Below are 25430 nucleotides of genomic sequence, written 5' to 3'. Positions count from 1 at the left end.
AAAGAACATGATATTGTGCATGCTACAGGTCTAACTGAGGCAACGCTGAGAACAATTAGAAAGAATGCAGAGAAAATAAAAGCAACTTTCATAGCACTCAAAGTGTAACAAAATCCATTAGATCAAGACAAAGAATTGGAAGAGATGGAACGTCTGTTATCTGTTTAGATAGAAGATCAAACAAAGAAGAGATCAGGAACAAGTTTGCTTAGAATAAAAATAAAAGCATTAGCAATATTTGAAGACCTCGGATCTAAAGCTGAAAAGCCTTAAAAAGTGCCCCATTTATTGCCAGTAGTGACTTGTTTAATAATTTCAGGAAATATCAGTTCGGTAAACCTTGGTCTAAGAGGTCACTTTCCTGTTTTTATCAAATGTGTTTTCTGCTGTGTTTTCCATGTTCAAGTAGGATCCACACTTTCTCGGCCCTTTTGCCAAGAATAGGGGGTACTGCAAGGATTTGTCCTAAGTGTTACGCTTTTTGCCAATAAAGCAAACTCCATTACTGAACAACCTCCTCCAAATGTAAACAGTGTACTCTATAATGATGACTTCAGCAAATTTTCTCAATCATGCAATATGAGGGTTATTGAGAGACAACTGCAACAAGCCATTGACTATCTTAACTCTTTGGCTGCAGCCAATTGTTTCAGGTTCCCACCAGAGAAGACCATTTGTGCCCATTTTTGTTGCAAGTATAACCTTCACTCTGAACCTGAATTAAGTCTTGGACAAAGAACCATTCCAGTAGACTGGAGACAATTCTTGGGACTCATATTTGACAAAAATAGCTGACATTCCTCCAACACATTCATCAGCTATGCACAAAGTGCATGAGAGGGCTTAACATTCTCTGTGTTCTCTCTTTTACTTATTGAGGCAGACGAATGAACTTTACTCCATCTGTACCATGCACTTGTACTTCCAAAATAGATTATGGGTGTCGGGTATATTCTTTCGCCAAGTATAGCGCACTTCGATGGCTTGACCCCATTCACTGTCAGGGCATTTGTATTGCTACCAGTGCATTCAGAACATCACTTGTCCAAAGTCTGTGTGCCACCAGATGCCCTTCCAATTTGTACAAACTGTTCCAGAACTACTTTTCAGAGCATTCCATAGTAGTAAAATTAAAATTTTTTTTCAGATCATCAGGCCTATTTGACAAAAATAGCTGACATTCCTCCAACACATTCATCAGCTATTTACCAGGGTTGTCTGCAGGACCCATAGTCTGGAACATGGTTCTCCAAAATTGCCTTGCTAACTCCTTTGACAACACAAAAATTGTAACATTTGCAGAGTGTCTCACCATCATCATGTCTGGGAATTCTTGCTCTGCTCTACTCTGCTGTGGTAACAGCATGTTTTGTCTAATCTCTCCAACTGGATCAGATTAAACAAGATTCACATAAATCCAGCCAAATCCAGAATGATGATCTTCAAGAACAAACTTACCTTCGGAGACCCCCTCAGTTCAAGATCTCAGGTGTGCAACTGCTCTTAGTTATGCAGGCAAGGGTCTTAGGGATCATAATAGACCACAAACTTTGCTTTTTCCCCACACGTACATCTTATCACCAAAGTTAAAGGTTTCTCTGCCTCCATTCTCAGAATCTCTTAAAACGATTGGGGCTTGTCCAGGAGAACACTATCACTATACTACAAAGTCGTATTCCTACCCATTGTTACTTATGCTGCTGGTGCATGGTTCCATCATGCAGTTATTTCAAAAATGAGAGACAAACTCAACTCCATTCAAAGAGGATTGATCCTGGCCACCTACCAAATCTACAGTACTGTCTCCACTGCGCTGTTCAAGTAATTGCGGGAACTCTCCCACTTGGTCTGTATAGTTTTCCACAGGCTGTGCTTCAGAATCAAAAAGAAAATATCAACCTGTATTCTGGTTATTGAGCTTAACCTCACTGCAGTTGTTAAGCAAGAAAAAACCCGATGTTACAATGAACTAATCAACATCTGACAAACAAGGTGGGATGCATCACACGCAGCACAGTAACCAAAAGATTCCTCCCCAAGATAATGTTTGCAATGATCAAAACCACAAGATCCTGTTTCTCTCTCCATCTTGAGACATCCTTCTTGGTTACCATTCACGGGTCCCTGAATGAAAAGCTTCACCAACTGGGGCTTCTAGCTACTGACCTATGCTTTTGTGGAGCCAAGGAAAACTAGCACCATCTCCTTTTTGACTGTAACTTGTATAAGGATCTCAGAGATCAACTTCAAAGTGCAATTCCCAAACCAGCTGGATCAACTAATCCAGACTCCAAACAATCTTTCTTCCCTGCAGGCCTTTGCATCTGGAACTTTTGCTGGTGGAAGACCTTCCATGCCAGTGTGTTAACCTAAACCAGAGAAGCAACTCTACAGCCTAGTTCTCACTGGTAAAGAAAGGCTAAATACCTGAAGGTTATTTTAATTAATTTATTTATTATTTTTTTTTTTTACCAGCACCATTAGTTTTTGTTTTTTTCCCTCACAACCTGCAACACGGGTAAATTTTAAAAATTTTATTTTTCCCTTTCCTCTGGAATGGGCACCCAAAGGAATCCTGGCCCACCTGCTGGCAACACCATTTGGGTCAGAGTCTCTTTTCAGACACGTGTTTTTCTGGGACTGGCCCACCATCCCGTGGTGTGAACGAGTACCCAGAATCATCTCTGGGTAGCCAAGCGGCCAGAACACAACAGCAGAACATGCACACCACTAACACAAACCTACACCAGTCACATTTCTGGGCATTTTACAGTTTATTTTGTTCTCCAAAAGTCTTGGACAATTCTTGATAGAGGTCATTGTAGTGCCCGCAATGGAGTGCCTTCACCCATTTTTGTCTTCATTTCTTCATCTGATTGGGTGGAATCTCCTCATTCAGGTTGAGTGGGGTATGATACTTCTGTATTCTGTTGTTTGATGACGTCTGTCAAACCCTTTTCTCCTCCTTTCTGGACTATGGTTAGTCTCTCAATGGCTGTCTTTGGATGGTGTTGTTGTCCTGATCCTTCTCCTGATCTCCCCAAACTCTGTTAATCCACTCTATGATCCCAAAAGATGACATTAGCACTCGGATTCCATAGGTGGTTTGGACGGCACATCATGGCCTTACATGTATGAGGAGGAATAAATTCAAATTTAAGAATAATGGCAGATACATAGAAGTTTGTCTTCAGCCAATGGATGGCTGATAGTTGGAACAGACTTGCAGCTATTGTTGTGTAAGTGGGTGGGTTGAATAAATTGAAGTAAGAACTAAAGAAATTGTTAGAGGGTAGGGATGGTTGAAATGAATAGGTTTTTTTGTTTTTTTTTTGGCTGATGCTTTATAAGCTTGTTTTCTTGCATTATTTTCTGAGGCAGAGTTGAACAGATGTTCTAGGTGCTGCCCTTTACATATACACAATGTCGAAGCAAATGAACTATCTTTGTTGCTTCGATGAAAACAGTTGTCCCTACAGTATGCCTTTAAACTGAACTCCCTACCAGATTACCCCACGTGGACATCTGTTTTTGAATCACGGTGGGAAAATCTTTATAACACATGTTGAACTGCCAACCATCCATTCAGTATTTATGTCCAAGAGCTACTCAAGAGAGCTTAACACAATGGTAGACAAGATTTCTCAATCACAAAAGCAGCCCCTTCCACTCTGGCATGCTCTAACTCCACCATAAGACTTCTCCTTTAAAAACTGTATGCACTGCCTGCTGTCTACCTCCAGCTCTACTCACAAAACTGAGCCAAACATTCTGACTTCTTGCCTGTGTATAGACAGCTCGAAGTCAGAATCGTGTTGGATCTGCAGCTGTCTTTCCTGAATAGATTAGTATTAGTAATGGCCGCATGGTGCAAGAAAATCTCTGGCTTATGCTGCATCAGCCAAAAAAAAAAAAAAAATAATAATAATAATAATTAATAAAAAAAAAAAGGAAATTAAACCTATCATCCTATGTGCTTCCCTTACTCGAAAGTACTATCCAGATGACCTTTGAATTTCCCCAAACTGTCGGCCTCTACCACACACGAAGGCAACTTATTCCAGTAATTTATAACTCTCTGGCTAAAATAAAACTTCCTGCAGTCCAATCTAAACATTCCCCCCTGTAACTTGAATTTATGTCCCCTAGTTCTAGCATCATTTATAATCTTGAAAATTTTGTCCTCATCCATTTTACTGATGCCTCTCAGAGCCTTAAACACCTCAATCAAATCTCCTCTAAGGTGTCTAGTTTCCAAACTCTGCAACCCACATATTCGAAGTCTTTCTTCATAAGGATGCCCTTTTGCCAATCTCACCAGGCGAGTTACCCGTCTTTGCACCCTTTCAAGAATCTTGATGTCTTTCTTTAGGTGCGGTCTCCATACTTGAACACAGTATTCCAAGTGTGGTCTAACATAAGCCTTATATAATGGGATTATCATGTCCCTATCTCTACTTGCAAAAGTTCGATAGATCATCGATAGGACACCATGGGCCTTCCTTGCAGCCTGTTTACAATGCTCAGAGAATTTCATGATTGACTGTATCGTAACACCCAAGTCCCTTTCCTCCAGTACTGTGTTTAGCTGAACTCTACCAAGTGAATAAGTTATTTTGGGATTACTGTTTCCCAGGTGTAATACCTTACACTTTGTTGAATTAAAGCATAGCTGCCATTTTTCTGACCATTCCTGAAGTCTATCTAGGTCTCTCTGAAGAAGCTCAGCTTGACAGTGATCATTAACTACTCTTCCAATTTTAACATCATCTGCAAATTTAGACATCACGCCCTCTATCCCTTCATCAATGTCGTTTATGAAAATTAAAAACAACAGTGGTCCTAATAGTGATCCTTGGGGAACCCCACTTCTTACATCAACCCAATCTGAGGAATAGCCATTTATCACAACCCTCTGCCTCCTGCCCTGAAGCCATCCTTCTATCCATCTAAGGATTTTCCCAGTGATTCCAACCTGTTCCAGCTTATAAAGCAACCGCTCATGTGGGACTGAGTCAAAAGCTTTGCTGAAATCTAAATAAACAATGTTGAAATTATTCCCTAAATCCAGCTCGTGAGTGACTCTTTTGAAGTAGAGAACCAGATTTGTTAAACATGATTTTCCCTTTACAAAACCATGCTGAGTATCCTTGAGAATTTCAATTCGATCCAAATGATCCTAAATTCCACCCTTGATCATTACCTCCATGATTTTCCCTACTACTGAAGTCAGACTGACAGGTCGATAATTTCTAACTTCACTTTTAGAGCCACCCTTATGTATATGGGAGATACATTTGCACTTTTCCAATCCAAGGGAATCTCCCCAGAGTCTAGTGATTCTTGCCACCTCCCTTAAGATTATAGGGTATATTCCATCAACTCCAGGAGCCTTACTGGTCTGTAGGCTCGAAAGTTTTTTCATTAAATAATCTTGCGAAATTTCAATATCATTAATTACATATTTTTTTAACTTCGCTCCCACAATTTCCCATTGCCACAAAAGGCTTTTCATTTGTAAATAGCCAACCGGGCTAGCCGCATGGGTAAAGCGCCTGCCTGGCAACCCACAGGTCGCGGGTTCGAATCCCGCCTCGGGCTTGGATCAGAGTACTGCAAAAAACCTTGGGAGGTGCACTACGGCCACAGAAGCCGATGCGCCAATAACAACCAAAAAAAAAAAAAAATTGTAAATATCGATGAAAAATAACTGTTGAGTTCATCTGCAACGGTAGCTGGTGTATTTAATACTATCCCTTTTCCCTTATGTAAAGGTCCGATCTGGTTTGTCCTGCTCTTCTTGGCATTTATATATGTGAAGAATTCTTTATCCCCCCCTCTTTGCTCTGTTTGCTAGTGATTTCTCATAAACTGCCTTTTCCTGTCGAACCTTTTCTGTGGCTCTATTACACATCACCTTGTAGCTGTTATAGGCTTCAGTACTTTTTATTGCTCTGTAACCTTTCCATGCCACCTTTTTCTGCTGAAGTAATGTGGCTACTTCACTATTCATCCAACTTGGAACCCTCCTCGTGGAGTATTTTTTTTAATCGTATATATGCATTCAAGGCATCTGTGATTAATGTTTTAAAAGCGTACCACAGTTCAAATGTATTCATTTTCTGCACGATATCAACCCAGTTAATAGAGGCCATGTAGTACCTTAACGCATCGTAATTTCCTTTTCTGAAATTAAAACCTATTCCTTTGCCTTTTACTTCTGCTACCTCTCTCGTTATCATCCGCCATAGAACTCCGTGATCACTTCCTGCTACTGGTTCCTCTACTGTCAGCCCTGTTGTCATCTGATTCATGTGTGATGATGAGGTCTAGGATATTCTTTTCTCTAGTACTTTCCATGACATGTTGATACAAATAACAGTCATCTAGTTGATTTAAAAATTTTGTTCCCCATGTTGAGTTTCCTTCACATTTACTCCAATCAATTAGAGGCAAATTGAAATCACCCATAATAAGACATTGACGCTTACTTGCCCATTTCATTTGCATGTACAGGCTTTTGTCATAATCTTCACAATCACCTGGTCTGTAGATTACTCCTACTTGCATTATACCTTTGTTTCCAACTATCTCATACCATACAGATTCTATACTAGCACGTGAAATGTCTGAATCCGGGAAAGCTATCGTCACACTCAGGCTGCTTCTGATAAGAAGCATTACCCCACCACCCCTTCTATCTACCCTATCCTTTCTAAATACATTATACAAGCCGTACTGAAACTCAACATCCCCAATTTCCGTGTGGTGCCACGTCTCCGTAAGCCCTATTATATCCACGTTACTTGTTTTAACCAGCAGTTCGAATTCGCTCATTTTATTGACGACACTTCTAACGTTACTGTATAAACAATTAAGATTTACTGTTCTTGTATATTTAACAACCCTAATGCAACCCTTGAAGTTTTTTAGGCTCGCTTCCCTGATATTAGCTACCCCCTCACGTGAAACGTTTCTACCCCCAGAACATCTAGATAATACGTCCAGTTGGGGTAACAGATAAGAACTCTTAAGGTATGTGCAAGAGTTACTTTGACCAATATTATCAGATAAACGCATGTCAGTATTACCCACATCCCCCCTAACTAGCAGTTTCCCTGATCCTTTAAGGTATCCTCAATAATACTGGCAAAAACGTTTGCACCACCTTTGTTTAAGTGTATCCCGTCTCTACAAAACAAATTCCTTCTACCTACAAGTGTGGGCCATGCTGATAGAAATTTCCCTCCTAAAGCCTTGCAGATTCCTTCAAGTCTTGAGTTAATCCACAAGGCTCTTAACATATAATCCCTCCTATCGTGTCTGGGCAGAATTGCAGACACATAGACATTATGGCCTAGCTCGCGACATTTCTTCAGCATGGTCCTGTATTTTTCGAACAAATCGTCAGATCGTGTACGTTTAATATCATTAGTCCCCATATGAATAATAATATTCTCTTTATCCCCTTTAAATTCTGACAATCTGTTGGTGACATCATCAATAGTTGCTCCCGGCAGACATACCCTAGTTCTACTCCACCTTATTACAAAAAATATTCCCCGTTTACCTGACAAATGGAGTCTCCTAATAAAACAATGTCCTTTTTAACCAGAGTAGTTTGCACCTGGTTTTTCTGTTTTGAGGCTCGAATCAGGTGTGCATCACTTGGTAGATTGCTGGAGTCTTGAGTCCCTGACAAGCTCCCAGGTGCATTATTCTCGAGGGCAAGCACCCGTTTTTTCAGGGACGCAAATTGTTCCATCAGTGCACCAAATTGTAATTTAAGATCAGTGCACTCCTTACATCGATCACAAAGAAAAGAATCCCCAGGTAAGGTAGGATTAGTCACTAGGTCGACCTTGGAAAACATTCCGCAGGTTCCACAACGGATTAAATCATTACTCACCTGTAAATCTCCATCGGCTATTTCCGTGTGAGTCACGATACCCTGTGACGTGTTTAAGGCAGATCTCGTAACTACCATTATAAAATTAAATAAATATCAATGAAAGTTAACTTAAAAAATTATATCTATAATATTATTAAAATCAAACTGTTACAGGAAAACCTATAACAAAATAATCCAACAATATCTAAATAAATCAAATATATTTTAAAGCACTATCCAAAAGTAAACCACTTAACTCAACAGTTATTTTGCATCGATATTTACAAATGAAAAGCCTTTTGTGGCAATGGGAAATTGTGGGAGCGAAGTTAAAAAATATGTAATTAATGATATTGAAATTTCGCAAGATTATTTAATGAAAAAACTTTCAAGCCTACAGACTAGTAAGGCTCCTGGAGTTGATGGAATATACCCTATAATCTTGAGAGAGGCGGCAAGCGAGTGCATTGAACCACTGAGGCTGGTTATGCGAGCATCACTAGACTCTGGGGAGATTCCCTTGGATTGGAAAAGTGCAAATGTATCTCCCATACATAAGGGTGGCTCTAAAAGTGAAGTGGGAAATTATCGACCTGTCAGTCTGACTTCAGTAGTAGGGAAAATCATGGAGGCATTGATCAAGGGTGGAATTCAGGATCATTTGGATAGAATTGAAATTTTCAAGGATACTCAGCATGGTTTTGTAAAGGGAAAATCATGTTTAACAAATCTGGTTCGCTATTTCGAAAGGGTCACTCACGAGCTGGATTTAGGGAATAATTTCGACATTGTTTATTTAGATTTCAGCAAAGCTTTTGACTCAGTCCCACATGAGCGGTTGCTTTATAAGCTGGAACAGGTTGGAATCACTGGGAAAATCCTTAGATGGATAGAAGGATGGCTTCAGGGCAGGAGGCAGAGGGTTGTGATAAATGGCTATTCCTCAGATTGGGTTGATGTAAGAAGTGGGGTTCCCCAAGGATCAGTATTAGGACCACTGTTGTTTTTAATTTTCATAAACGACATTGATGAAGGGATAGAGGGCGTGATGTCTAAATTTGCAGATGATGTTAAAATTGGTAGAGTAGTTAATGATCACTGTCAAGCTGAGCTTCTTCAGAGAGACCTAGATAGACTTCAAGAATGGTCAGAAAAATGGCAGCTGTGCTTTAATCCAACAAAGTGTAAGGTATTACACCTGGGAAACAGTAATCCCAAAATAACTTATTCACTTGGTGGAGTTCAACTAAACCCAGTACTGGAGGAAAGGGACTTGGGTGTTACGATACGGTCAGACATGAAATTCTCTGAGCATTGTAAACAGGTTGCAAGGAAGGCCCATGGTGTCCTATCGATGATCTATCGAACTTTTGCAAGTAGAGATAGGGACGTGATAATCCCATTATATAAGGCCTATGTTAGACCACACTTGGAATACTGTGTTCAAGTATGGAGACCGCACCTAAAGAAAGACATCGAGCTTCTTGAAAGGGTGCAAAGAAGGGTAACTCGCCTGGTGAGATCGGCAAAAGGGCGTCCTTATGAAGAAAGACTTCGAATATGTGGGTTGCAGAGTTTGGAAACTAGACACCTTAGAGGAGATTTGATTGAGGTGTTTAAGGCTCTGAGAGGCATCAGTAAAATGAATGAGGACAAAATTTTCAAGATTATAAATGATGCTAGAACTAGGGGACATAAATTCAAGTTACGCGGGGAAATGTTTAGATTGGACTGCAGGAAGTTTTATTTTAGCCAGCGAGTTATAAATTACTGGAATAAGTTGCCTTCATGGGTGGTAGAGGCCGACAGTTTGGGGAAATTCAAAGGTCATCTGGATAGTACTTTCGGGTAAGGGAAGCGCATAGGATGATAGGATTAATTTCCTTTTTATTTAATAATTTTTAATTTCATTTTATTATTTTTATTTATTTATTAATTATTATTATTTATTTATTTAATTTTTGTTTTTATCATTGTTTTGTTCGGATTTTTTTTTTTTTTTTTGGCTGGTGCAGCATAAGCCATAGGCTTTCTTGCACCATACGGCCGTTACTAATACTAATACTAACTGAGGAGCCCTGACTAAGCGCGTCCGCTCACCTTGAATGCCAACACTGAACTCATTAAGATATACTTTAGTATATCTCAGCAGATTCCCCCTGAATGCAGCAGAGCTGCATGCTATAGAGTTAGCCTTGGACCACATAACAACCTGCCAACATCATCGGGTTATTATATATACAGATTCGTTGAGTGCACTACATCTGTCAGTGATGAGACACAACAATCATCTAACCCTGTCCCAGATTGATCAGATGATAAGCTCTCTCTGTGAAGATGGATTTGACATCCAGCTTCTGCTGGATCCCATGCCACATCAGCATTACCGGAAATGATCTGGCTGATAATGCAGCCAAATCAGCAGTCCCAACAAATAATAATCGTCGCCTGTCAGTCCCCTATACAGACTACAGGCAAATAATCTGTAACATGATTTATTTGCAGTGGCAAGGTTCGTGGCATGGACAGTTAACAAACGAAGTCTATCAGATTAAGCTTGTAAACTGTGGTGGTCTAATCTGCACAGGGATTGTAAAGAGGAAGTTATTCTTGCTTGGCTCTGCATAGGACACAGTCATATGACACATTTATTTTTGCTTGAGGGCAATGACGTGCCTTTGTGTGAGTCCTGTGACAGTTTTATCTATTAGACATATAATTTACTGTCCAGATTTTAGCAACACTCATTTTACTGCTTTTAATCATCCAACTGAGCCTTATACACTCAGTCAGATTTTATCTGTGAGCTGTTTTTAAATTTTTACACCTTATTAACTTATATAAACATATATAAAATTCTGAATATATATTTTTTTAATACATATACTGCTGTTTACCATTATATGACTTGGGACGAGGTAGCCTTTTTTCAAAGGTTACTAGAATTTATTTACATAACTGTTTTTAAACCTGTATAACAATATCTTGGCGGATAATAGTGTGAGGTGCTAATGTGCCAATAAAATCAATCATTTATTCATTCACTAATTTAAACTAAAAGGATAATTGCATATTATAAGAAAATTTTCTTTTAGTCAAAAAGTGGTTGTCCAGTGGTAGGTACTTCCATATCTTGAGGTGCTGGAGCACTTTTGTAAGTTTAAAGCATTGGACAAATATACCTAAAATGAAATAAATAAAAATATATTTAATGAGAATGTTTGATTTTATAATTCTGGAAAGTGAGAATTATTTATGGCTAATGGCATGTGATGAATATCTAAGTGATGAAAATATTGTCAACAGTTCAAGTAACAGATTTGTAATAATTTCCATATGTTAACTTTGCAGATTAGAAGGATTGAGGCAGAAGTTAAGTAATTGTCAAGTGGAACTACAGGGAAAAGAAACTCAACTACATCTGTTTCAGAACGATATTGCCAGTCTTCAAAACATGGATGATATGTGTTCGGCGTATGTATATATATACATATATATTTTAGAGAGCGAGCGAGCTCAGAAATCAGTTAATATTTATTATTATCTACTTTCTTTCTTTTTATGGGTTTGTTTCTATCTCAAGACAGGTACTGGAACCAAGTACATGGGTGGTTGTTATGCTCGACTATTATATTATTATTATTGTTTGAGGAACTCTCTATCCTAGAAGTGTTCGAAATTGCAGCTTTCTCAATTCCTTGTAAATTTCTCTGGGAGAACATTTACAAGGAATGTTCTTGTGTAGACTCTTTGGTACCATACTGGTGGACGACACAGTGATCAGGATGGTCTTTACTTGTTCCATGTCTCTTTGACTTTCTATCTAAGGTCTGTGTACTTCCTAATTCTTTTCCTTGTAGGTTTTCTGGAGGTTGCTGGTGTTGGGCACTGCTATGGCAATGAGGTAAGTTGTCTTTTCCTTCTTGTCAATAATGCTTATATCTAATCTGTCATGTGGGATCATCTGGTTTGTTCATATGGTGTAGTACCAATAAAGTTTGTGAATAGAGGGGGCTCTTTCTTTGATCAGCTGGTATTTCTTGTTTCTGGGGCATGGTAGCATCATCAACGTTTTGTCTGTCACTCCAGGGTCCTTGACAATGTATTTGCTATAGTTCCTCATGTTAATTACATGGTCTTGAATGGCAAGCAGGACTGTTTCGGTCTCAGAGAAGAGCATCCTGCCAGTGAGCCATGTGTTTGAAGACCTCTTATCAATGAGTTCTTGATAGAGGTCATTGTAGTGCCTGCCATGGAGTGCCTTCTTCACCCATTTTTGTCTTCATTTCTTCCATCTGATTGGGTGCAATCTCCTCATTCAGGTTGAATGGGTTATGACACTTATCTGTCTTCTTTATGGCCCGGTAAACTGGCACCGTGATTTTCTTGAAGTGAACCTTCAGGTCCTCGATTTCTTTATTCTGTTGTTTGATGACGTCTGCCAAACCCTTTTCTCCTCCTTTCTGGACTATGGTCAGTCTCTCAATGGCTGTCTTTGGATGGTGTTGTTGGCTCTTAGTCATTGTTGTCCTGATCCTTCTCCTGATCTCCCCAAACTCTGTTAATCCACTCTATGATCCCAAAAGATGACATTAGTACTGGGATTCCATAGGTGGTTTGGACTTGGCATATCATGGCCTTACATGTATGAGGAAGCATAAATTCAAATTTAAGAAGAATGTTTACATGGCAGATATGTAGAAGTTTGTCTTCAGCCAATGGATGGTTGATAGTTGGAACAGACTTGCAGCTATTGTTGTGTAAGTGGACGGGTTGAAAAAATTGAAGGAAGAACTAGAGAAATTCTTGGAGGGTAGGGATGGGTGAAATGAATAGGTTTTTTTTGGCTGATGCTTTATAAGCTTGTTTTCTTGCATCATTTTCCACTGTTAATACTTCTCACTTGCAGTTGGTTCCATTGAAAAGAATTTGAAAACTAAGACAATTGTATTCACCTTTATAAAAGCAGAATTCCTAACCTTTAACCATGGCACCATACTGGTGCCATGGTTAAAGGTTAGGAATTTTTGTCTTCATTTCTTCCATCTGATTGGGTGATTTAAATGAAATGAAATGATAGTCTTAAATGAAATAATTATGCCAGTAGTTAGTGAGATGTATTAAATGCAACTTATTATTTTCATTAAATGAGTTTTAATAAACAAACAGTTATTTATGTATGACTTTAAACATTCTTTGTGAGTCTGTTTAATCAGCTTTAGAGTTTTGTTCTGTACCAATTACATCAGGGCATACTCGAACATCATTTGCAGTTGAGCCACTCAGCTGGTCGTTTTCTTCATATATTGCTGCATCTTTTTAAGCTTCAATAAGTTTTCTTAAAATTTCTTTCTTTCGTATTCATTTTGAATTGGGATAATATAATTCATTGTATGCAGAACATAAACCTATAAAAATTTATAATAAATGATATTCCTAAAATGACCTTGAAAAATTATTTATACATTGAAATTACGTGCATGGTGCAGTGGGGGGGTATGATACCTTAGAAAATATTGTCATGCTAAATGAAATAGAATAAAAAAATTAGGCAGATGGGCTGAGAAATGGCAGTTGAAGTTTAACATTGACAAATACAAGGGCTGTGTACGGGTAGCATCATTCCCAGATTAACATATCTGTTTGGTTAATCAGGATATTGGAAAATGAAAAAGACCTGGGTGTGATTGTGCAGTCAGGTACACAGTTCTCGGAACAATGCAGACAGCTCATGATGTTTTGACATTGATGTACAGTAGCCTTTGCTAATGAGGATAAGGAGGTGATTGTACTTGACAATGGTTAGGCTGCATACTCAAATAGCAGCATATGGAGAGTAGGCATCTGTGAGGTTATCTGATTGAGGTGTTTAAGGCTTTGAATGGATTGAGCAAGTTGAGTACTGATAGAGTTCTTCCTCTTACTCAGATTACACATATAAAGGGTTGTAAATTCAACTTTAGCATTAGCATTAGTAGAGGCATATGATGCAAGAAAGCAAGCTTATGCAGCATCAGCCAAAAAAAAAAAAAAAAAAACACCCCTTCCACTTCACCCCTCCGTTCATTCGAAATACCTGTCCAGCTGAGCCTTAAATTTATTTAAGTTATCAACTTCCACAACAAGGGATGGAAGTCTGTTCCACCAACCAACTACCTGCTGGCTAAACGCAAATTTCCGCACATGTATTCTACATCTGTCTTTCCTCAATTTGAATTTATGCCCTCTCAGGTGATTATTCTGAGCAAGAGGCAGTATCCCATCAGCATTGAGCATGCTCAAACCATTCAAGGCTTTGTACACCTCTATCAGATAACCTCGCCGGTGCCTAGTCTCCAGACACCGTAATTTGCAAAACTTAAGCCTTTCTTCGTAAGAGCAACCCTTCGTTCCGTTCACTAACCTTGTTGCCCTTCTCTGTACTCGTTCCAGCAGCTCTACATCCTTCTTGAAATGAGGCCTCCAGACATGTATACAGTACTCAAGGTGCGGCCTGACCATTGCCTTATACAAGGGAATAATCACTTCCCTATCCCTGCTAGAAAAATTCCTGTATATCATTGATAAGACATCATGAGCTACTCTTGCAGCCCATCTGCACTGTTCAGAGAACTTCATATCTGCCTGCACAATTACCTCCAGGTCCTTTTCATTCTCTACCACTGTCAGTGTAGTACCACAGAGTTGATACGTTGCTCTGGGGTTGCTGTTTCCCATATATAGTACTTTACATTTGTCAATGTTAAACTTCATTTGCCACCTCTCAGCCCATCTGCTCAACCTTTCCAGATCCTGTTGCAGCAGCATAGCATCAGTAGCGTCCTTAACAACCCTACCAACCTTTGTATCATCTGCAAACTTGGACATTAAGCTTGATATACCATCATCAATATTATTTATAAATACAGAAAACAATAATGGACCCAACACTGAACCCTGAGGGACTCCACTAATAACATTAATCCACGATGAGCAGTGTCCATTAATTACCACTCTGTCTTCTGCCACTCAACCATACCTTTATCCATAGCAACAATTTGCCACCAATGCCACACTGCTCCAATTTGTGCAGCAGTCTTCCATGTGCAACAGTATCAAAAGCCTTTCTAAGGTCCAAGTATATAATATCAAAGTTATTCCCTGCATCCAATTCTTTTGTGACTACATCATAGTATCCAATCAAATTGGGCAGGCAAGATCTTCCCTTAACAAAACCATGCTGTGTCTGAGCTATAACTGAATTCTTGTCGATGATCCTGCAGTGCTTCTTTAACCAGTGCTTCCATTAATTTTCCTGGAACAGAAGTTAAACTCACAGGTCTATAATTACTTGTGTCAGCCTTTGATCCTCCTTTGTGAATTGGGGTTACATTTTCCCATCTCCAGTCTGTGGGTACCTCCCCTGAGTCCAAGGAAGCTCTCATAATTATGGCTAACGGATTGCTTACTTCCTTTGCTGCCTCCTTTAATATAACTGGATAGATCCCATCCACCCCAGGTGCCTTTCTTGTATTTATCTTCAACAATTTCTCCTCCACTTTACTCTCAATTATTACAAGATCATATAGCTCACTGCCAGTGTTTACTTCATCTATGGCATTCCCCTTCCTGAATAACTCCTCATCTGTGAATGTAGATGCAAAATATTGATTTAGTTTGTTAGCTACATGAGCAGGATCATGAACAGTTGAACCATCGATATCAAGTGGACCAATCTGATTCATCCCCTTCCTTCTAGAGTTTACATAAGTAAAGAACTCCTTGCTGTTTTTCTTTGCATCCCTTGCCAAAGATTTCTCGTAATCTACCTTCGCCTGCCTAACCTCCTTTATAACTTGGTTACAGATCAACTTATTTACGTATCATATGAGAGGGCGCTCTGGTCGTGAAAGAGAAGTCGATGGATTTTTAGCTGCTATAGGGGATAAGTATTTTTAATTTTTACCATATTCTTCGTTAATTAACATAGTACATTGTGTTTTACGGAGATATTAAATAGATTTAGTAGCATTCGTTAGCTTCTTATTTTGAATTTTACCAGCGATTTTTGGAAGTTATGACTCCCAGGGTTGGTGCCAATATTGTTGAACTAGCCGCCATATTGTAGTCGATAAGTAATAGCGTAACGTATGTATATCTCAAACTGGTAGAGTAAGGTACAAAGTAAAACTATATTGCGTAATACAAAGCACTGTATTAGGAATCTGTTAGCTTATTATAGTATTATGAATTAATCAAAGATATTATTAATCTTATTAAATTTCACTGTTAAATAAATTGTATTTAAACGGAAATCATGAACCAGACTAGCTGCGAAGCAAAGTTCACAGACTAGTGAGAGTGCTGTAACTCGGGAGAAACGAAGATGGCGATTCTCCAACACATCAGTCTCAAAAAAATGTGCAAAATGTGAAATGTTTGCTGACCTTTCTAAAACAGGACGTGATCCAGCCAAGGATAGAGTGTCGAGAAATTAGGTGCCAACTCAGCATTCTGATGGGCATCTATGAGAGCTTGAGGTGTAGGGTAAATGCCCTTGAAGAAATTAATATGAAGAGCCCATCAAGCTCTCCAGCTCAACGGCAGAGCTCACTCCTAGGCATCAGGCAATACAGAGGCAATCTCCAAGGCAAAATGCCCTGGTCCCAAAGGAACTAGTTATTGTTGGTGACTATTGTCAGGGAGATGGGGAATATACTATGCAAGAATGATAGGTGGAACAGGACCAGGGTATGTCTGCCAGGGGCAAAAGTTGACTTTGTAGAGCATATATCATCTTTTAAGGGCACAAAAGGTGATATTGTCATACACGTTGGAACTAATAACATTTAGATTAAGAGATCTGCAGATTTACTCAACGTGTCAAAGTGCCTGCAATTCTGACCAGACACAATAGGATGTAATATATGATGGGAGCCTTGTTGATCAATTCGGGTCTGGAGAGATTGTGCAAGGCTCAAGGGGTAGAATTTTTTTCAGCCTGGTCTGTGCTTGTTGACAGAAGAGACTGCTTCTTCAGGGATGGGGTACACTTAAATAGAAAGGGTGCAAGAATATTTGCTGATGCTATTGAGGAGTGTTAGGTGGGTCGGAAAACTGCTAGCCTGGGAGGATACACAGAGTAAAAGTTTAACAGTGGCCACAGGCATAGGCAAAAGTGATTCTTGAACTGTTTCTATTAGAACGAGCACCAGCCTGGAAAGCAAGATAATGGAGATTTTGAGGAGTGCTTGGAGTCATAGTGGAACAAGTAAATACATGGGCTGTGTTAGGGTAACTAAGAGTAGGAACAGGTGCATGTATATTTGCATGTACACCAATCCTAGGAGTATTGTTAATAAATTTGATGAGCTTGAAGTGCTAATCAAGACATCAAAGGCAGATATTGTTGGGATATCAGAGATGTGGTGTCACACAGATATAAGCAGTGCAGATTTGGAATTTGGGGAATACAATGTGTACAGAAAGGATAGACAGGACAGAAATGGAGGAGGGGATATGCTGTTAGTTAAGAAATACATAAAATCTAAGGAAGTGCATCCAGTTGATGGTGGACAATGCAATGTTGAGTCAGTTTGGTGTGACATAAGCACTGGGAAAGGAAAAATGAGAGTAGGTGTGTGTTACAGGCCTAATGAATCTGATGAGTATAATGAGCAATTGTGCAGAGAAATAATGGGGCAGTAATTCAGAATGTCTTAAGGGGCAATTTCAACTTTTCAGATATTGACTAGAACTTGTGGGTTATTCACTCCCACACTAGCAGGACTTTTGTGGATTTATTGGATGACTGTTTTCTACAGCAACATATTCGAGAGGCAACCATAGGGAGTAATACTCTTGATCTGATTATCAACAGGGATTATTTGTGCATTAAGATTTTGTAGATAAAGGAACCACTGGGTGAGTGATCAGAATATACTGATGTGGGAATTACTTAAAATGTAACTACCATCAAGGCTAAAGGGAAGGGCTTTTGCTTTCGTAAAGGTGATTACAGAGGTCTCAGACAGTTTTTAAATTCTGTACAGTAGGATCAACTGATGATGTTACCAATATTGAATTCTAAATGGGAAACCTTCAGGGACTTAATTTTGGAGGCTACTAGGCTTTTCATTCCAACTAAGAAATACTGTTCAAGGTTTAGGCCTAAATGGATGTCGGATGAATTAATGAGGCATGTGGCAGAGAAGAAAAATGTATGGGATACATATAATGTATCAGGTGACACAGAAGCCTATGGCAGACATAAACTAGTCTATAATCAAGTCGCAAAGGAGGTTAGGTAGGCAAAGGCAGATTACAAGAAATCTTTGGCAAAGGATGCAAAGAAAAACAGCAAAGAGTTCTTTACTTACACTGGTGTTCAAAGAAAGTACATCACCCCTGAAAATTGTAATTGTTGTCCGAATAACGTAAGTATATGGCAATATTTCTTACAGATTGCATCACATAAGATTGACATGCGCAGGTGATGACGCAATATAAGCATGCTCTGCAAGAGTTGCAGTTATTCCTTGCTTGTGTCACGATGACGAGTTACACGCAGTTAACGCCACGAAGAAAGAGTGCTATTGTTGCTTTATGTGAGTAAGGATGTTATTCTCATCATATTGCTTATAGTGTCTTGTAATCCATCAACAGTGAGTAGATTTCTTTCCAAACTCAAGAATACTGGTTCTGCTGATAGGAAAAAAGGAATCAGATGCAAATGAGTCTCAAGGCCAAAACAGGACCGTGTTTTGAAGCGCTTATGCCTTATAAACAGCACAGCTTCATCTGAGCTGAAGAGAGAATGAGAAAAACATACAGGAGTGGTAGCAAGTGCAGTAACAGTCAGAAGATGCTTCTTCAAATTTACTTGTAGCCCATCATTCTAAAAAGCCCCTTCTCACACAAATTATGAAATAGGCCTGATTAATTTGGTGTAAGGAGCATGTCAAATGGATCCCCCCGAGCAGTGGAAGTCAGTTATTTTTTCGGATGAGAAGAAATTCAACCTGCATGGCTCTGATGGGAGACAAAAGATTTGCTGTAGATGTGGGAAAGAATACCATCCAGACTGCATGGTGTCTACAGTGAAATTCCTTACCAGCCATATGATGTGGGGGTGCATTTCTTAATGTGGAGTAGATCACCGGCAGTTTATAAAAGGTTCTGTAAATGCCAGTGGATACCTGGCTATATTGGAAGGCAAATTGCTGCCAACCATTAGAGACCATTTCAACCTGCCAAGTAACTGCATCCTTTGGAACGACTCTGCTCCTTGTCATTGGCCAAAAAGTGTAAGTAGGCACTTCTGTAGTTACTTTAGCTTCATTTCTGCATTAGAGGTTCGATAGTAATGTTTACATTTATTATATGTGAAAAATGGTTGGAAGAATGGTCCATTACAACTGTTCACTGGCCAGGAAACAGCCCGGACCTGAATTCTATAGGGAACTCTTGGCATTGTGTGGAATCTGCAGTTGCCAAAAAGAAACCAAAGACCCTTTGTGATCTTCAGGAAGTCATAATTCGTGTTTTGAACCACGCACTATCAGTTGATTATCTTAAGAAATCGATCTTGTCAATGAGTCGACGGTGTGTTGTTGTCATCAGGGCCAGAGGCGGTTCAACTAAATATTAGTTTACATCTGGTGAACTTTATTTTCATTTTGTTTTCCATTTAGAATGATAAACTGAAGCAAATTGAGGGCTTCTGATAACATTTCAGCTCTAATTGTCGTGTTTACCAAAACTGTTGTATAAAGGTTGCAAATTCTCATTTTGGATTATTTTGAGCACACCTGCCAAATATTATTTAGCTTTGCCTTAACTATTAATAAATATCTTTTGTTTATATTTCTATTTGTGATGCTAGTCATTAATGTAATATACTATCGCGAAAAGGGTTAGAAATGTGAAATTCCTAGGTGATGCACTTTCTATGAACACCAGTGTATGTAAACTCTAGAAGCAAAGGGATGAATCGGATTGGACCACTTAACATAGATGGGGTTGACCATTGATGATCATGCTCAGGCAGCTGATAAACTGAATGAGTATTTTGCATCTACATTCACACGTGAGGAGTTATTCAATGAGGGGAATGCCAGAAGTTTATCAAACTCTAACAGGGAGCTAAGTTATTTTGTACTAACTGAGAGCAAAGTGAAGGAGAAATTGTTGAAGTTAAACATAAAAAAGGCACCTGGGGTGGAAGGGATCTATCCAGTTATATTAAAGGAGGCAGCAAAGGAAGTAAGCAAACCCTTAGCCATAATTATGGGAGCTACGTTGGACTCAGGGGAGGCCCCATGAACTGGAGGTGTGCAAATGTATCACCAATACACAAGGGGGGGTTCAAAAGGTGACACAAGTAACTATAGTCCTGTTAGTTTAACTTGTGTTCTGAGGGGAAATAATGGAATCACTGGTTAATGAAGTATTGCAGGATAATCTAGACAAGACTGCAGTAATAGTTAAGACACAACATGGGTTTGTTAAAGGGGTGGTCTTGTCTGACCAATTTGATTGGATACTATGATGTGATCACAAAGGAACTAAATGCCAAAAATAACTTTTATATCATATACTTGGATTTCAGGAACGGTTCTGATACTGTTGCACATGAAAGACTGCTGTACAAATTGGAGAGGTATGACATTAAGGGTAAGTTGCTACAATGGATAAAGGGATGGTTGAGTGGGAGATGACAGAGTGGTAATCAATGGGCACTGCTCTTCGTAGACAAATGTTATTAGTGGAGTTCCCCAGGGTTCGTTGTTGGGCCCATTGTTGTTTTGTGTATTTATCAATGATGTTGATGAAGGTATGTCAGGCTCAATGTCCAAGTTTGCAGATGATACAAAGGTTAGCATGGTTGTTAATGACAGTAAAGACAGTATACTACTTGCAACAGGATCTAGAAAATTTAGGTAGATGGGCTGAGAAGTGGCAACTGAAGCATAACATTGACAAATGTAAAGTACTGCATTTGGGTAGCAGTAACCCATAAGAAACGTACCAACTGTGTGGTACTACACTCAGGGAAGTGGAAAGTGAAAAAGACCTGGGGGTAATTGTGCAGTCAAATACGAAGTTTGCTGAGCAGTGCAGAAGGGCTGCCAGAGCAGGTAATGGGGTCTTGTCAATGATATATAGGAATTTTGCTAGCAGGGACAGGGAGGTGATTATCCTCTTATACAAGGAAATGGTCAGGCCACACCTATAGTACTGTGTACAGGTGTGGAGGCTTCATTTTAGGAAAGATGTAGAGTTGCTAGAATGATTACAAAGAAGGGCAACAAGATTGGTGAGGGGAACAAAGGGGGTGCTCTTTCCAAGAAAGGCTTAAGTTCTGCAAATTGCAGTACCTGGAGAGTAGGCACCTGCGAGGTGATCTGATTGAGGTGTATAAGACCTTGAATGGGTTGAGCACTTCACTCTTAGAGCCACCCTTATGCATGGGAGATACATTGGTACTTTTCTAATCCAAGGGAATCTCCCCAGAATCTAGTGATGCTTGTGTAATTAGCCTCAGTGGTTCAATGCACTCACTTGCCGCCTCCCTTAAGATTATAGGGTATATTCCATCAACTCCAGGAGCCTTACTGGCCTGTAGGTTCGAAAGTTTTTTTCATTAAATAATCTTGTGAAATTTCAATATCATTAATTACATATTTTTCAACTTCGCTCCCACAATTTCCCATTGCCACAAAAGGTTTTTCATTTGTAAATATCGATGCAAAATAACTGTTGAGTTCATCTGCAATGGCAGCTCGTGTATTTCATACTATCCCCTTTCCATTACATAAAGGTCCGATTTGGTTTGTCCTGCTCTTCTTGGCATTTATATATGTGAAGAATTCCTTATCCCCTCTCCTTGCTCTGTTTGCTAGTGATTTTTCATAAACTGCCTTTTCCTGTCGAACCTTTTCTGTGGCTCTATTACACATCACCTTGTAGCTGTTATAGGCTTCAGTACTTTTTATTGCTCTGTATCCTTTCCATGCCACCTTTTTCTGCTAAGTAATGTGGCAACTTCACTATTCATCCAACTTGGAACCCTCCTCGTGGAGTATTATTTTTTTTTTTTTAATGGTAAATGCGCAATCAAGGCATCTGTGATTAATGTTTTAAAAGCATACCACAGTTCAATTGTATTCATTCTCTGTGCGATATCTACCTAGTTAATAGAGGCCATGTAGTACCTTAAGACATCGTAATTTCCTTTTCTGAAATTAAAACCTATTCCTTTGCCTTTTACTGCTGCCATCTCTCTCATCATCATCCACCGTAGAACTCCGTGATCACATCCTGGTTCCTCTACTGTCAGCCCTGTTATGTCATCTGATTCATGGGTGATGATGAGGTCTAGGATATTCTTTTCTCTAGTACTTTCCCTGATATGTTGATACAAATAACAGTCATCTAGTTGATTTAAAAATTTTGTTCCCCATGTCGAGTTTCCTTCCCATATACTCTAATCAATTAGAGGCAAATTGAAATCACCCATAATAAGACATTGACGCTTACTTGCCCATTTCATTTGCATGTAGAGGCTTTTGTCATAATCTTCACAATCATCTGGTCTGTAGATTACTCCTACTTGCATTATACCTTTGTTTCCAACTATCTCACACCATACAGATTCTATACTAGCACGTGAAACGTCTGAATCCAGGAAAGCTATTGTCGCACTCAGGCTGCTTCTGATAAGAAGCATTACCCCACCACCCCTTCTGTCTGCCCTATCCTTTCTAAATACATTATACAAGCCGTACTGAAACTCAACATCCCCAATTTCCGTGTGGTGCCACGTCTCCGTAAGCCCTATTATGTCCTCGTTACTTGTTTTAACCAGCAGTTTGAATTCGCTCATTTTATTGATGACACTTCTAACATTACTATATAAACAATTAAGACTTACTGTTCTTGTATATTTAACAACCCTTGAAGTTTTTTAGGCTCGCTTCCCTGGCATTAGCTACCCGCTCACTTGAAATGTTACTGTCACCGGAACATCTAGACAACGCCGGGGGGGCTCACATCTGATGAGTATGGGCTTGGCACACCCAGGGTCCTGAGCTGGATATCATCATTCTTCTCTTTCTTGGTGATTCCCTCTCTCTCTCTCTCTCTCTCTCTCTCAGGGTAACTCGGGAGCTTTTTTTTTCCTGGTGCAGCATAAGCCTCAGGCTTCCTTGCATCATATGGCTATTATTAATAATAATTAATAATAATATGTCCACTTGGGGGTAACAGATAAGAACCATTGGGGTATGTGCAAGAGTTACTTTGACCAATATTATCAGATAAATGTGTGTCAGTATTACCCACATCCCCCCCTAACTAGCAGTTTCCCTGACCCTTTAAGGTATCATCAATGATACTGGCAAAAACTTTTGCACCACCTTTGTTTAAGTGTATCCCGTCTCTGCAAAACAAATTCCTTCTACCTACAAGTGTTGGCCTTGCTGATAGAAATTTCCCCTCTAAAGCCTTGCAGAGTCCTTCAAATCTTGAGTTAATCCACAAGGCTTTTAACATATAATCCCTCCTATCTTGTCTGGGCAGAATTGCAGACACACAGACATTGTGGCCTAGCTCACGGCATTTCCTCAGCATGGTCCTGTATTTTTCCAACAAATCGTCAGATCGTGTACGTTTAATGTCATTACTCCCCACATGAATAATAATATTCTCTTTACCCCCCCCTTAAAATCTGACAATCTGTTGGTGATATCATTGTTGCTCCTGGCAGACATACCCTGGTTCTACTCCACCTATCCTTATTACAAAAAATATTCCCCGTTTCCCTGATAATGGAGTCTCCTAATAAAACAATGTCCTTTTTGTTTGCAATTCCTGCAATTCTTAAACACGGTTTGAGAATTGCAACTCTGTGATCATAACACTGTATTTTTGAGCTTTTGTGCTGGGAAAAACCTGCTATTATGTTAGATGTAATTTTCAAAGTTTCCATTCCTTTTTGTGAATCTCCGCTTTTGACTCACTAGTCATTATCACCTTTGTGATATCTTTCTAAAGCACATTTCGGGAGGTCACTACCATAAAACAATAAAAACAGTTTGTAGTTTCCCGCTTTATTTGTCTTTTCTGTTAGTGTAATCAATTATAAAAGGGTAGCAAACTCTATCTTCTTGCATTTGCGATAGTACCGATAGCTGGAATTCTGTGGGTTTTCACATTATTATGGTGAAATGTGTTTCCCCTTCCAGGATCATATAAAAACAAATAAATTTTCAGAAACTCATTACTCCGTATCTCACTTGTGCATGCCGTATGCATTGTTATTATCGTTTTTACTGTTTTAAATTTTACAACAATAACAAAAAAAGTCAGTAAACAGAAATATCAATTAGTTAGTATGTACATATTATAGTACGTATTAATTAAGCTCTGTACATAAGCGTAAATTTATTTTTATTTTGCTAACTGGATAATATATTCTTCCGATTTTCACCTATCATTTAACTTTGTTAATTGTTAAGTTAATAAAATGAAATTTGTGCTTTATATCTAAGTGGGGGTCCACTGTATTTTATTGGGAGAACCTTGGGTTAGGTTCTGTACTTGTTTGAGACCATAAAATATTGTGACTGAAGCATGCAGTTCGTGACTTTTAAAGAGAACAGAAGGTACACAAAACCTAGATGCTGCAGAAGAAATTGTGCTTAGCAGTGATGAAGAGGAATAAAATTAAATGAACGTACATTATCTGACATAAGTTTTTTTTTTTTTTTTTTTTTTTAAGGAGCATTAGCAACTAAGGCCATATTGCTCCAGAGATATGCCGTGGTCATTCCCTGACCTTTCTGCTTCCTCCGTATTTGGTGGTCACAGGCTCGAACACCGGTCTAATCAAGAAGCGTGTGCTACGCACTGCTGCTCCTGCCCACCTGGCTACGGAGGCGCCGACATATAAGTATCACAGTTTGTAAGTTAAGACGTTTGTTCAGTTATTACTATTTAAGTTACTTTACTACTATGGCTGAAACAAGAAGAAGAAATGAATCACTTATAAGTTTATCAAGTGGAAATCTGCTGTACACCAATGGAAGGAGTGAAGGTGGAGTTGGGTTTCTGGTCCATAAAGATTTTAAAAACAACATTTTGGAACTCAAAAGTACATCACCAAGAGTGTCAAGACTAATACTCAAGATTTCTAAGAGATACAAGCTAAAGATTATAATGATTTATGCACCAACATCGAGCCATGATGATGAAGAGGTTGAAGAAATGTACACCGAAATTGAGAGTCTTCTAGATGAGCAGAAAACCCACTACACTATTATTATGGGAGACTTCAATGCTAAGGTTGGAAAAAGACAAAACAGTGCAGAAAGAGGAACTATAGGAAATTTTGGAATTGGTGAAAAAAATAAGAGGTGAAAGACTTGTGGAATTTGCAGAATCTCAAGGACTGTCAGTAATGAACACTTTTTTCAAGAAAAGGGTGAACAGAAAGTGGACATGGAAGAGTCCAAATGGATTAACTACTAATGAAATCGACTTCATCCTCACTAACAGA

General features: G+C 39.1%; 1 protein-coding gene across 1 annotated transcript in view; it reads left to right on the top strand.

Moving 5' to 3' along the window:
* Nucleotides 1-25430, top strand: part of FER (tyrosine-protein kinase Fer) — a 298771-nt gene that overhangs the window by 72253 nt on the left and 201088 nt on the right. The window contains exon 7 of the mRNA XM_090370126.1: nt 11243-11365. Coding sequence (XP_090226252.1) covers nt 11243-11365 — 123 coding nt within the window. The remainder of the gene's footprint in view (nt 1-11242; nt 11366-25430) is intronic.

The sequence above is a fragment of the Mastigoproctus giganteus genome, chromosome 3 (genome assembly GCF_048544385.1).
Source record: "Mastigoproctus giganteus isolate SK-2022 chromosome 3, ASM4854438v1, whole genome shotgun sequence".
In the NCBI taxonomy this organism is placed as follows: Eukaryota; Metazoa; Arthropoda; class Arachnida; order Uropygi; family Thelyphonidae; genus Mastigoproctus; species Mastigoproctus giganteus.
The sequence above is the reverse complement of the archived record's forward strand: the minus strand, read 5'-3'. Positions and strand labels throughout refer to the sequence as shown.